The following is a 14,866-nucleotide window of genomic DNA, read 5'->3' as shown; positions in this document are numbered from 1 at the left end:
TCTGTACGTTTCTCTATCTGACGCGCTGTACATCTGTACGTTTCTCTATCTGACGCGCTGTACATCTGTACGTTTCTCTATCTGACGCGCTGCACATCTGTACGTTTCTCTATCTGACGCGCTGTACATCTGTACGTTTCTCTATCTGACGCGCTGTACATCTGTACGTTTCTCTATCTGACGCGCTGTACATCTGTACGTTTCTCTATCTGACGCGCTGTACATCTGTACGTTTCTCTATCTGACGCGCTGTACATCTGTACGTTTCTCTATCTGACGCGCTGTACATCTGTACGTTTCTCTATCTGACGCGCTGTACATCTGTACGTTTCTCTATCTGACGCGCTGACGCGCTGCACATCTGTACGTTTCTCTATCTGACGCGCTGCACATCTGTACGTTTCTCTATCTGACGCGCTGCACATCTGTACGTTTCTCTATCTGACGCGCTGTACATCTGTACGTTTCTCTATCTGACGCGCTGCACATCTGTACGTTTCTCTATCTGACGCGCTGCACATCTGTACGTTTCTCTATCTGACGCGCTGCACATCTGTACGTTTCCCTATCTGACGCGCTGCACATCTGTACGTTTCTCTATCTGACGCGCTGTACATCTGTACGTTTCTCTATCTGACGCGCTGTACATCTGTACGTTTCTCTATCTGACGCGCTGTACATCTGTACGTTTCTCTATCTGACGCGCTGCACATCTGTACGTTTCTCTATCTGACGCGCTGCACATCTGTACGTTTCTCTATCTGACGCGCTGTACATCTGTACGTTTCTCTATCTGACGCGCTGCACATCTGTACGTTTCTCTATCTGACGCGCTGCACATCTGTACGTTTCTCTATCTGACGCGCTGCACATCTGTACGTTTCCCTATCTGACGCGCTGCACATCTGTACGTTTCTCTATCTGACGCGCTGTACATCTGTACGTTTCTCTATCTGACGCGCTGTACATCTGTACGTTTCTCTATCTGACGCGCTGTACATCTGTACGTTTCTCTATCTGACGCGCTGCACATCTGTACGTTTCTCTATCTGACGCGCTGCACATCTGTACGTTTCTCTATCTGACGCGCTGTACATCTGTACGTTTCTCGATCTGACGCGCTGTACATCTGTACGTTTCTCGATCTGACGCGCTGTACATCTGTACGTTTCTCTATCTGACGCGCTGCACATCTGTACGTTTCCCTATCTGACGCGCTGCACATCTGTACGTTTCCCTATCTGACGCGCTGTGCATCTGTAGGTTTCTCTATCTGACGCGCTGTACATGTGTACGTTTCTCTATCTGACGCGCTGCACATCTGTACGTTTCTCTATCTGACGCGCTGCACATCTGTACGTTTCTCTATCTGACGCGCTGTACATCTGTACGTTTCTCTATCTGACGCGCTGTACATGTGTACGTTTCTCTATCTGACGCGCTGCACATCTGTACGTTTCTCTATCTGACGCGCTGTACATCTGTACGTTTCTCTATCTGACGCGCTGTGCATCTGTAGGTTTCTCTATCTGACGCGCTGTACATGTGTACGTTTCTCTATCTGACGCGCTGTGCATCTGTACGTTTCTCTATCTGACGCGCTGCGCATCTGTACGTTTCTCTATCTGACGCGCTGTACATCTGTACGTTTCTCTATCTGACGCGCTGTACATCTGTACGTTTCTCTATCTGACGCGCTGTACATCTGTACGTTTCTCTATCTGACGCGCTGCACATCTGTACGTTTCTCCATCCCAAGCATTCTACATTTCTGTATTTGCTGGGATACTGTTCTGTGCAACCACTACTCCCCGGGAGCCTCCCACACTCCACATTATCCCGGAGCCTCCCACACTCCACATTACCCGGAGCCTCCCACACTCCACATTACCCCGGAGCCTCCCACACTCCACATTACCCCGGAGCCTCCCACACTCCACATTACCCCGGAGCCTCCCACACTCCACATTACCCCGGAGCCTCCCACACTCCACATTACCCCGGAGCCTCCCACACTCCACATTACCCCAGAGCCTCCCACACTCCACATTACCCCGGGGCCTCCCACACTCCACATTACCCCGGAGTCTCCCACACTCCACATTACCTGGAGCCTCCCACACTACACATTACCCCGGAGCCTCCCACACTCCACATTACCCGGGAGCCTCCCACACTCCACATTACCCCGGAGCCTCCCACACTCCACATTACCCCAGAGCCTCCCACACTCCACATTACCCCGGGGCCTCCCACACTCCACATTACCCCGGAGTCTCCCACACTCCACATTACCTGGAGCCTCCCACACTACACATTACCCCGGAGCCTCCCACACTCCACATTACCCGGGAGCCTCCCACACTCCACATTACCCCGGGGCCTCCCACACTCCACATTACCCGGGAGCCTCCCACACTCCACATTACCCCGGAGCCTCCCACACTCCACATTACCCCGGAGCCTCCCACACTCCATATTACCCCGGGAGCCTCCCACACTCCACATTACCCTGGAGCCTCTCACACTGCCTCCCACACTCCACATTACCCCGGAGCCTCCCACACTCCACATTACCCCGGGAGCCTCCCACACTCCACATTACCCCGGAGCCTCCCACACTCCACATTACCCCGGAGCCTCCCACACTCCACATTACCCCGGAGCCTCCCACACTCCACATTACCCCGGAGCCTCCCACACTCCACATTACCCCGGATCCTCCCAGACTCCACATTACCCCGGGAGCCTCCCACACTCCATATTACCCCAGGAGCCTCCCACACTCCACATTACCCTGGAGCCTCTCACAATGCCTCCCACACTCCACATTACCCCGGAGCCTCCCACACTCCACATTACCCCGGAGCCTCCCACACTACACATTACCCCGGAGCCTCCCACACTACACATTACCCCGGAGCCTCCCACACTCCACATTACCCCGGAGCCTCCCACACTCCACATTACCCCGGAGCCTCCCACACTCCACATTACCCCGGAGCCTCCCACACTCCACATTACCCCGGAGCCTCCCACACTCCACATTATCCCGGAGCCTCCCACACTCCACATTACCCCGGAGCCTCCCACACTCCACATTACCCCGGAGCCTCCCACACTCCACATTACCCCGGAGCCTCCCACACTCCACATTACCCCGTAGCCTCCCACACTCCACATTACCCCGGAGCCTCCCACACTCCACATTACCCCGGAGCCTCCCACACTACACATTACCCCGGAGCCTCCCACACTACACATTACCCCGGAGCCTCCCACACTCCACATTACCCCGGAGCCTCCCACACTCCACATTACCCCGGAGCCTCCCACACTCCACATTATCCCGGAGCCTCCCACACTCCACATTACCCCGGAGCCTCCCACACTCCACATTACCCCGGAGCCTCCCACACTCCACATTACCCCGGAGCCTCCCACACTCCACATTACCCCGGAGCCTCCCACACTCCACATTACCCCGGAGCCTCCCACACTCCACATTACTCCGGAGCCTCCCACACTCCACATTACCCCGGGAGCCTCCCACACTCCACATTACCCCGGGAGCCTCCCACACTCCACATTACCCCGGAGCCTCCCACACTCCACATTACCCCGGAGCCTCCCACACTCCACATTACCCCGTAGCCTCCCACACTCCACATTACCCCGGAGCCTCCCACACTCCACATTACCCCGGAGCCTCCCACACTACACATTACCCCGGAGCCTCCCACACTACACATTACCCCGGAGCCTCCCACACTCCACATTACCCCGGAGCCTCCCACACTCCACATTACCCCGGAGCCTCCCACACTCCACATTACCCCGGAGCCTCCCACACTCCACATTACCCCGGAGCCTCCCACACTCCACATTACCCCGGAGCCTCCCACACTCCACATTACCCCGGAGCCTCCCACACTCCACATTACCCCGGAGCCTCCCACACTCCACATTACTCCGGAGCCTCCCACACTCCACATTACCCCGGGAGCCTCCCACACTCCATATTACCCCGGGAGCCTCCCACACTCCACATTACCCTGGAGCCTCTCACACTGCCTCCCACACTCCACATTACCCCGGAGCCTCCCACACTCCACATTACCCCGGAGCCTCCAACACTCCACATTACTCCGGAGCCTCCCACACTCCACATTACCCCGGAGCCTCCCACACTCCACATTACCCCGGAGCCTCCCACACTCCACATTATCCCGGAGCCTCCCACACTCCACATTACCCCGGAGCCTCCCACACTCCACATTACCCCGGAGCCTCCCACACTCCACATTACCCCGGAGCCTCCCACACTCCACATTACCCCGGAGCCTCCCACACTCCACATTACCCCGGAGCCTCCCACACTCCACATTACTCCGGAGCCTCCCACACTACACATTACCCCGGAGCCTCCCACACTACACATTACCCCGGAGCCTCCCACACTACACATTACCCCGGAGCCTCCCACACTACACATTACCCCGGAGCCTCCCACACTACACATTACCCCGGAGCCTCCCACACTCCACATTACCCCGGAGCCTCCCACACTCCACATTACCCCAGAGCCTCCCACACTCCACATTACCCCGGAGCCTCCCACACGCCACAATCCCCCGGAGCCTCCCACACGCCACATTACCCCGGAGCCTCCCACACTCCACATTACCCCGGAGCCTCCCACACTCCACATTACCCCGGAGCCTCCCACACTCCACATTACCCTGGAGCCTCCCACACTCCACATTACCCCGGAGCCTCCCACACGCCACATTATCCCGGAGCCTCCCACACTCCACATTACCCCGGAGCCTCCCACACTCCACATTACCCCGGAGCCTCCCACACTCCACATTACCCCGGAGCCTCCCACACTCCACATTACCCCGGAGCCTCCCACACTACACATTACCCCGGAGCCTCCCACACTACACATTACCCCGGAGCCTCCCACACTCCACATTACCCCGGAGCCTCCCACACTACACATTACCCCGGAGCCTCCCACACTCCACATTACCCCGGAGCCTCCCACACTCCACATTACCCCGGAGCCTCCCACACTCCACATTACCCCGGAGCCTCCCACACGCCACATTACCCCGGAGCCTACCACACTCCACATTACCCCGGAGCCTCCCACACTCCACATTACCCCGGAGCCTCCCACACTCCACATTACCCCGGAGCCTCCCACACTCCACATTACCCCGGAGCCTCCCACACTCCACATTACCCCGGAGCCTCCCACATTCCACATTACCCCGGAGCCTCCCACACTCCACATTACCCCGGAGCCTCCCACACTACACATTACCCCGGAGCCTCCCACATTACACATTTAGATCATGACTGCGACTCCGGGTGTGATTGTGTCTCTGAAAGTTGCTTCCTTCCTGTACCTTATTGATACCTTAGAGACACTGCGTGGGAAAGTCCCCCTCGCTCCTCCCCACCTCCCCTTTGCATCCGCTGGAACTATATATACACATCGGTGGTTTTCACAACTATTCAAGAACGTATATTGTGACTTTAACGCTCGCCCACTTATTCTATATATGTAAAGAGAATACTATTACTGGGGTAGAACTGAAAGAGGCAATCCAAGCAGCACCTAAAAACACACGTAACACCCCTTCCCTCCTCCTCGAGAGATATGCGTGTTATGGTGCTACCTGTTAGGCTCACAAGAGGCATAAGCCTCCGCGCTTGGGGAGCCTGGGGTGGCCGGTGCAGCGCCTCCACCCGTGAGGATCCCTGCGTTGGCGGGATAGCCCCTCACAGGAACCGGTATACCTCCAATAACCACAATCCACACAAAGTACTATGATCCCACAGTCTCACCAATACAGCAAACACAGAATACAGTAACCGTCCCCCAAAGTACTGAGGGTGCCCAGGGCACTGGAAACCCAATGTCCGTCCAAACAGTCCCATCCAGATATATGTGAGGGCAGCGCTACCCTCCCGGTGTGGTTTTGGTGCATGTGGTGGTACCTTCCTGGCTACGCGAGTACACCAGGGGATTTGTAGATAGGCGGCAAACGTGATCCCATGATGGGGGGGCCTCCAACCCAATCCCCTTCTCGCCTTATGTCCGGTAGCGCGTGCGATTCAGCCAGGCCCGGTCTGCTCTGCCGAGTTGTCCGTATACTAAGGGGGCGAGTCCCTTACTATGGCCGGCCCTACAATACTCCACTACAGGGTAGGGGAAACTACCTGGTGTCTACAGGGAACGGGTCTGGCCTAGTCCAGGGAGGCATGACTAGCTACCTGGACACTACCTCTCCCTTCGCCGCCTCCGTCAGGACTGAGCACCCCGCCTCCAGTCTGCGGAGGAAGCCCTGAACGACAGGACCTCCTCTTCCTGCAGCGCCAACCTCAAGATGGCCACTGCCGTACAGACAGTCCTTATGTATGTGGCTGCGCCAACCACAACATGTCCGACGCAACCACCAAAGCCTCCCACACGACGGGATCAATGTCAGTGAGGGGCAAGCGAGGGTTCCCTGCTACACACAAAACAACTTTTTGTGTGTTAATACATGCAGCCTTTGGTTACCTTTATTGAAAACCAATTACCTAAGCTGCCGATTTGATTAGTTCTCCCGTGATCGATCAGCAAAGATCCTACTTCCTGGGGTTCACTAAATGGCCGCCTTTCAGTTTCAGCCAATCCATCAGTCAGTGTAACTCAGCAGCGGCTATTTGCACTCAACTGTGAATAGCCGTGCGGCTATTTGCACTCAACTGTGAATATCAGTTACCGTCAGGTTCACTAAATGGCTAACTTTCCATGTCAAATCCATCCTTCAGTCAGTGTAACTCAGCAGCTACAATGTATCCTGATATTACTAAGTTAACAGTATCTATTGTTACAGTTTGCAGCTCAAACTGCTGGGAATATTGGCAACAAATGATCACAAACAGGAAAGTGTTACAAAGATCTTGTACTGCTGGGGAGGTGGGGTAAACCCTGCTATAGAAATCACAGGATGCTCAGTGTATTAAAACTCAATAAAAATGGCATTAACGCCCCCATCCCAAAAATGTTACAGTCCACGCAATATCCTACGTTTTTTTTTTACATAAATCAGTTCTCTAGTATTGGATAATACTTACTATATATTTTTATTATTTTCAATTCAACTCTTAATGCCATTTTTTAATGTTACTTCAGTAAGGATACATTGTAGCTGCTGAGTTACACTGACTGAAGGATTGGCTGAAAATGAAAGGCAGCCATTTAATGAACCCTGTGAAGCTGGATCTTTGCTGATCAATTACGGAGAACGAATCGATCGACAGTTTAGGTAATTGGTTTTCAATAAAGGCAATGAAAGGCTGCATATATTAAAACAAAACAAATATATGTTTTTTTAGAGTGTGGCTTGAATTGCCTCCGAGAGTTAAAATAAAAACGGGGGTCTCCCTGTTACCCCATATCCCAGGGAACACCAACACCTGGTACCTCTATACTAACTTCCAGATGAAAGGCATTGGCTTGTACACACAATAGATAAAGAAGACTGTGCTGATGTGGTGATATGGAAAGCCATGTTAACCCCTCCAGGGTTTGTGTATTTGATCCACACACTATAGAAGAGGAAACTGATTAACTGAATTGTTACTGGTTTAAAAATGTAGAACGTCTGTGCTGGGCGTGTGTGTGTGTGTGTGTGTGTGTGTGTGTGTGTGTGTGTGTGTGTGTGTGTGTGTGTGTGTGTGTGTGTGTGTGTGTGTGTGTGTGTGTGTGTGTGTGTGTGTGTGTGTGTGTGTGTGTGTGGTCGATCGCAATTGAAATGAATTCCCTGCATACCTCTTCTGTGTTTCTGTGTTTTTATTTATTCATTTGCATTTCACTCTGTCCTTTTAGGCAAAGAAGAAAGGGAAGAGACAGGCTCCGATTCCCCCAAATCTGAGGCAAGTATTGTCCGACTCCTCCTGGGGGCCTCGTTGGCTTGCATTTCACTTCCTGCCACTTTCCTTGGCTTCCTGTTTGTTGGGTCGGGTTAGTACTGATTGGATCGGAAGAACTCCAGGACAGGGATTCCTTTTCCTATCACGCGCTTGTGTGTTTGATGGCTGATTGTATTATCATTCCCTGTATTCTAACTTCTGTTTTGTGAAGCGCTGAGCACATTGTCGGCGCGATACAAATACAAAAGTAGTTAGGTAATTCCATGGTTTAGGGCGATACTGAGCTTTGTGTGCCTCGTGAGGATATTTAATGAATACTGTTTCTGTTGTTTTTACCACAAATGTGGCAAACCTAACTCCAGTCCTCAAGCTCTCCCCAACAGGTCAGTTATAAAGGATATCCCTGCTTCAGCACAGATGGCTCAATCAGTGCTTCAGTCTTCACCTGAGGCACCTATGCTGAAGCAGGGATATCCTTAAAACCTGACTTGTTGGTGGCCCTTGAGGACTGGAGTTGGCCGCCCCTGACTAACCCCTTTAATATCTGAAGGACCAGCACTGCGTTGTTGAACCCTCTTGCAATGAAGGACTTGCAGCTTTTCACCCATCATTTCACTTCTGAGTGTGTAAGAGGGTTATTCTGTCTTGTGTGTAAGAGGGGGATCCTGATCTTTGGGGGGGGGGTCTTTTATTGAAGTCCGAGGAAGCAGCGAATAAGTCAGGGTGATCTTGTATGGTAAATGGGTAAGCGGGTGGTACTGTTGAAGCCGTTGGGGACAGCTAAGGTTGCCACCTGGCTTCTGATCATCTTGAGATGTTTAGGATTTGAATAGGCACAGGTAGACTTCTTAGCCGGCAATTGTCTAACGTGTTTCCTTTTAGTAAAGGCTGGTTTCATGGACAGAAAGCAAGTCCAAGCTCCCAGTTGTAGGACACAGATTGTACTGTACATCACAAGGTGGACAGGAACCAAGGGATAACTTTGGGTGAAGCAATGTGTATGCGAGGTGGAGCCTTACTTTTATTATGGTGATAAAATCAAAGTCAATGTGGAATGCTGATGTTTGTAATGTAGGGTGCTCCTAACTAGTGAAAGGATGACCAGTCAGGCAAGTGCTGGCGAGTTTATATTTTTAGGAGGGAGACCCTGTTAAACTTAGTGTGGGTAACTGGTGTGTATAAGAACCCAGGAACCGAGGGCACAGCAGGAAGGCAGATTCTGGTGACCAACCATTTTCTAGTCTCTAACCGGGTCCCGCACCTGTTATACACAACCCAATAATGCATGTGAAATAAGGAAGACAGGGACATGCTGATAGGTGTGACCAAAGCTGTACCCCCAGCTCGATCAAACATCATATTATTCCATAAAAGCGATAATAGGCAATGTATTGCAGCTGGGAGAGACTGATTGACTCCTAGTTTCACTCCACTCAGATTAATGACTCCTAGTTTCACTCCACTCAGATTAATGACCCCTAGTTTCACTCCACTCAGATTAATGACTCCTAGTTTCACTCCACTCAGATTAATGACTCCTAGTTTCACTCCACTCAGATTAATGACCCCTAGTTTCACTCCACTCAGATTAATGACTCCTAGTTTCACTCCACTCAGATTAATGACCCCTAGTTTCAGTCCACTCAGATTAATGACCCCTAGTTTCACTCCACTCAGATTAATGACCCCTAGTTTCACTCCACTCAGATTATTGACCCCTAGTTTCAGTCCACTGCAAATGTATTCTACAAGGGTTAGCTGCTAACCTCGGATCCACAATCACTTTACGTGGCATTAATCTAATTTAACATTCCATTATGACTAATGGTCTGTATTCAAAGGGCTATAACATAACGTGGTCACTTTGTCTCCTGTATAGAGCATTGCGTTAACTGTAACGTCCGTTAGTGGTGATGATATGCACCAGGTCTTATCATAACATCGCATATCCACTAAAGTCCATTAACGTTAACGTACTTATTGACTTTTTTTTCTAACGCGCTACTCGCCAAGAAAGTCAGTACTAGAGTGCGTGTCAAGAATTTACGGAGGAAACCCATCCCAGACCTATAACAGGCACCTACCGAAAACATAGGTGAACAACAGGAAACATGGACAGGAGCGGGAAAGACGGCTGCCAGGATATTGGGGTCTGTTTGCCAGGCTCTGTTAAAAAGGAAGGTTTTTAATTCCCTTCTGAATGGGAGCAAAGCTTCCGGATCTCTTAAAGCAGCCGGGAGCTTATTCCACAGGCTTGGGGCGGCTCTTAATAGAGCTCTCCCTGCAGCTCTCCCTGCAGCCCTCCCTGACCTTAAACCGAGGCTCAATCAGCTGAGTAGGGCTTAATATAATGTTATTTAACATAGCGTTATCTGGAGGCATTATTTCCCTCTCCTCTTTCACGCCACTTCAGTAAAAGCCCTAGAGAGACGTAACGCCAAGACTGGCATAACGTCACGTTATGGGAAGATACTGCAATGCAATGTTTATACGGGCGACCCAGCCTCCCAGAATGACAATCTGGGGTACATTTAGGAGACTGATGAAATGTGGCACGGCAGCCTGTGTGTGACTTCAGGGAGAGTGGGACTGCCTGGTGTCTGTGTGTCTGTATTTGAGTGCATGCGTGTATGTACACTGTACCTGCTTTCTTATTATGTGGATTTGTCTCTCCAAGCCACCCCTTTCACACTGGCAAAATGATCCCATTTCAGCTAATCACCTTTCGTTTTCATTCTAATCACATCTTATTGTGAAATCCGTCCGTAGTTTTCGTATTGGAAAAGTAACATTTCCATGGCCTTAGACAGCCGGAAGTTGTTGCATTTTTACACCCGCTGCTTGGTAACTTGTGCCAGATCACTGCAGCTCCGGAATCAGGGTCGTGTTCAAGCCTCGTTTAGGCCGCGTTCATGGTAAGCGCGATAAAAATGCCATGCCTCTATGATGCAAGCCATAGAGCGCGCGCTGAGAAGCGCCGGTGCTCGCGATCCACGAGGAGACAAATACATTTGTTTCTGTCGCATGATGGCCGAGTCACGTGAGTGGTTCACCCAATGAGGGCGAACCAGCTCCGTGACGTCACGGCCATGCGTGATGTCACAGCCATGCCCCCCCGACACGCCTCCCGGTCGCATCTGCCCTTAAGCCACAAATGGCTGCAGGCGCGCGTGATGACGCAAGCACGGTCGCACTTGCGCTCACTCTGGACGCGGCCTTGGGTACGAGCCTTGACCGTCTCCGGAACAATGCAAATTGGATGTACAGTCTGTGATATTTGGCATTGTTCCAGACGTTGAGGCCAATTCATTCAATTGCGATAATGGCTTTTTTTTCATGCTTAATTATATCGCTGTAAAGTTTATTTCGCAGAATTCGAAAGTGCAAACTGTGCAAAAAATGTTAGGTAGGGAGCAGTTTTGTTTGTATGTGGGATATGAAAATGTAGTATGCAAATCAGGATATTTGGCAAAAGGAAGTATTTACATGGTATATTCAATAAAATGCCGGACGGGAAATGTAGTAGTGTATTTTCACCAACCGTGGGCTGGTGAGACTGATACGGGATGTGTTTAGTTCTATCCTCCACAGGTAGAAACGAATAGCCAGTGTCCTTTCTGTCTATGAGAGCTAGAGAGATTATTTTACCTATTCTAGTTTGGGTCAGAACCGTGACATCTCCGGCATATCTCACAGACCTCTATTCTCACAAAAACTGCATGCAAGTGCGTCTTTATATTACGATATATTTTACATGTCTAATTCATTTTGGAATATTGCGAGATTCCTTGGTTTTTATCATTTCAAACAGTCTTTCTTTTCGGTTCAATCTTGCGCGGGTGTTATCACAGTTTGGCTTGTTATATAGTGGCCACGTGCGCTACGCCGTGCGCGCGGCTCTTATAATTGGCTGAGGTAAGTCAGCCCTTCTATACAAAGGCCGCGCGCGTGCACGGCAGTGAGCGTGCATCCGACTGACAGCGGGGAAGACCGGGCATACAATGATTTTGCGCCGCTACCGGCGCTGAAACGTGTGTGTGTGTATGTGTGTGGATATATGTATGTATATATATGTGTGTGTGTGTGGATATATGTATGTATATATGTGTGTGTGTGTATCTGCACAACGTGAATAAATATTTTATTTTTACCAATGTATTTTTTTTTTTAAATAAATAATAAATTACACATACACACACACACACACACACACACACACACACACACACACACACACACACACACACACACACACACAGTCACACAGTCACACAGTCATACACTCGCGCATAGTATACACACAAAACGTGTGCGGCACGTGCACACGCCTTCGCACAGGCGCGTGCTCGCGTACGGCCGCCCACAGTATATAACAGCCCTTTGGTGGAAAGGCCCCTTCTGCTTTTTGGGTCTAAATTTCAAAAGGGTTAAAAGTTCAAAGAATTGTGCTGAGCTACAGGACAGTCACAACATAAGCATGCTAACAATCAGGGTGTGTGAATGCAGGCTGGACGGCTCTAAGTTGGGTTTTTAGGCTTGTGGGAAGGAGCAGTCCTATATTGAACAGCAATTAAAAGTTCTTGGCCTAGGGACGCATGTCACAGGGGACCAAGACTAATACCAGGGATCAATATCGCCAGACAGAACCCGAGAGTTTATAAAACTAATTTATTGGAAAAGTATATCCACAACTATACAAAACACACAAACATCCCACATACCCAACTGGGGAAACTGGGGGTACCCTGCATACCTTGCTGCAGGGACATCTTTGCAGAGATTTCCCCTGTTCGCTCTTCTTGCCCAGTTTCAGGCCTGAGACCAGCACTGGAGTGGACACTGCAGCTTCACCCTGTCACAGCCCTCCCTGTCTGCTAGGGGTCTCCCCCCCCCCCCCCACATTTTTATACACTTAAAGCATAATATTGCAACACTCAGGGCCAGGTGCTGCCTACATGCCCAGGCCCTGATTGGTGGGTAGGAAGGTGCTGCCTACATGCCCAGGCCCTGATTGGTCGTTAGGAAGGTGCTGCCTACATGCCCAGGCCCTGATTGGTGGGTAGGAAGGTGCTGCCTACATCTCCAGGCGCTGATTGGTGGGTAGAACTGCAACATAACATTTACAACATAACAAGGATACAGGGAAAGATCACAGACCAAGTTGTAACAATTCTACTGAAAACATATTAACCCCTGATTCCTGGGGTGCTGGAACCAAGCAAAGACATACATATATATACCTAACATATAATACAATACCAATGTATTACTGACAGGTAGGGGTAATGGCAGACTTAACCTTTATTAACGGCAGCCACATTTACCACTACCGTCACATTTACCACCTCCCCCCCCCCCCCTTTAGCGGAGAACTCTTGGGTAGAGACCCCAATGGGTTCATCCCCAAGTGTGACGCCTGAAGGTCAGAGCTAAGAGGGGCTCGGGATCGTCCTGCCGGGAAAGTCCATCGGCATTGCCGTGCTCACTCCTTTTTTTGTTCTTTACGGTAAAGTCATATTCTTGGATGATCAGACTCCAGCACAGCAGCTTGGCGTTATCCCCTGACACCCGCTGCAACCAGCTCAGGGGATTGTGGTCAGTAATGTCCGTAAACGGGCAGCCATACACATATGGTTGATGCTTCCTGAGGGCCCATACTATAGCCAGGCACTCTTTCTCAGCCGTAGGATAAGCAGCCTCCCGATCTAATAACTTGCGGCTCAGGTACACGATTGGATGTTCCACTCCATTGGCCCCTACCTGACTCAACACTGCACCAATGCCAAAGTTAGAGGCATTAGTTTGAATCAGGAACCGCTTATCACAGTCAGGAGCTGCTAGGATCGGAGCGCTTACCAGGGAAGCCTTGAGAGCTGAGAAGGCACCCTCACACTCCGGTGACCAGGTTACCGTGCGAGGGAGCCTCTTTTTAGTAAGGTCAGTCAAGGGTTTGGCCACAGCACTGTAATTGGGTACAAATTTGCGGTAATACCCGGTAGTCCCCATAAAGGCTAACACCTGCTTCTTAGTTCTGGGAATCGGCCACCCCACAATGAATTCCACCATGGCGGGCTCAGGTTTGAGATGCCCCCGTCTACCCTGTGCTCGAGATATACGACCTCTGCCATCCCTATCTGGCACTTAGCTGGCTTTAACGTTACCCCGGACTCCTGGATGCGGGCTAGGACTGCCGCTACATGAGTAAGATGGTCAGCCCAGGAACTACTAAAGACCACCAGGTCATCTAAGTACGCCATAGCACACCCCTGTATTCCGTCTAGCAGGCGATTGACCAGACGCTGGAAGGTAGACGGTGCATTCTTCATCCCAAATGGCATGACGGAAAACTCCTACAAGCCACTTGGGGTGATGAAGGCCGACTTCTGCCGCGCCTCCTGGGTCAATGGGATCTGCCAGTACCCCCGGGTCAGATCCATGGTGGTCAAATATCTTGCCCCAGCGAGCTCGTCTAACAGCTCATCCATCCGTGGCATGGGATAGGCATCTGACACTGTCTGGACATTTAACTGCCAGTAGTCTGCAGAACCGGCTGGTTCCATCCTTTTTGGGAATAAGGACCACTGGCGAGGGCCAGGGACTCTGTGACGTGGAGATCACTCCCATCTCCAACATCACCTCAATCTTCTTCTCCATGCTCCGCTTTACCTCCACAGACTTATGAAGGGGCCTATGATCACCAGTGTTGACTGAATGATCAGTGAGGTGAGTCCGTCCCTGCTTGTCCGTGAACAGACTCCCATACCTTCCTAACAACTCTCGCGCCCGCTTCCTTTGGGAAGCTGCGAGCTGGGACCCTATCCCCACGTCCTACACAGAGCCTTCCTGCTTAGCCTCCCCTAGGAGATCAGGCAGAGCTCTGCTTGCCGCATCTCCCGATGGTGGGCTACACATCGCCATCACCACCGGT

General features: G+C 51.1%; 1 protein-coding gene across 6 annotated transcripts in view; it reads left to right on the top strand.

Annotated features, from left to right (window-relative positions):
• The window catches only part of LOC142492573 (DNA (cytosine-5)-methyltransferase 3A-like), a 348,275-nt gene that overhangs the window by 194,511 nt on the left and 138,898 nt on the right, over positions 1-14,866 (top strand). For all 6 annotated transcript variants that reach the window (XM_075595320.1, XM_075595319.1, XM_075595316.1 and 3 more), the window contains exon 5: positions 7,895-7,941. In XM_075595320.1, coding sequence (XP_075451435.1) covers positions 7,895-7,941 — 47 coding nt within the window. The remainder of the gene's footprint in view (positions 1-7,894; positions 7,942-14,866) is intronic.

This window comes from Ascaphus truei, chromosome 4 (assembly GCF_040206685.1).
Source record: "Ascaphus truei isolate aAscTru1 chromosome 4, aAscTru1.hap1, whole genome shotgun sequence".
NCBI lineage: Eukaryota > Metazoa > Chordata > Amphibia > Anura > Ascaphidae > Ascaphus > Ascaphus truei.
Note: the sequence above shows the minus strand (reverse complement) of the source record. Positions and strands in the feature narration are given on the sequence as shown.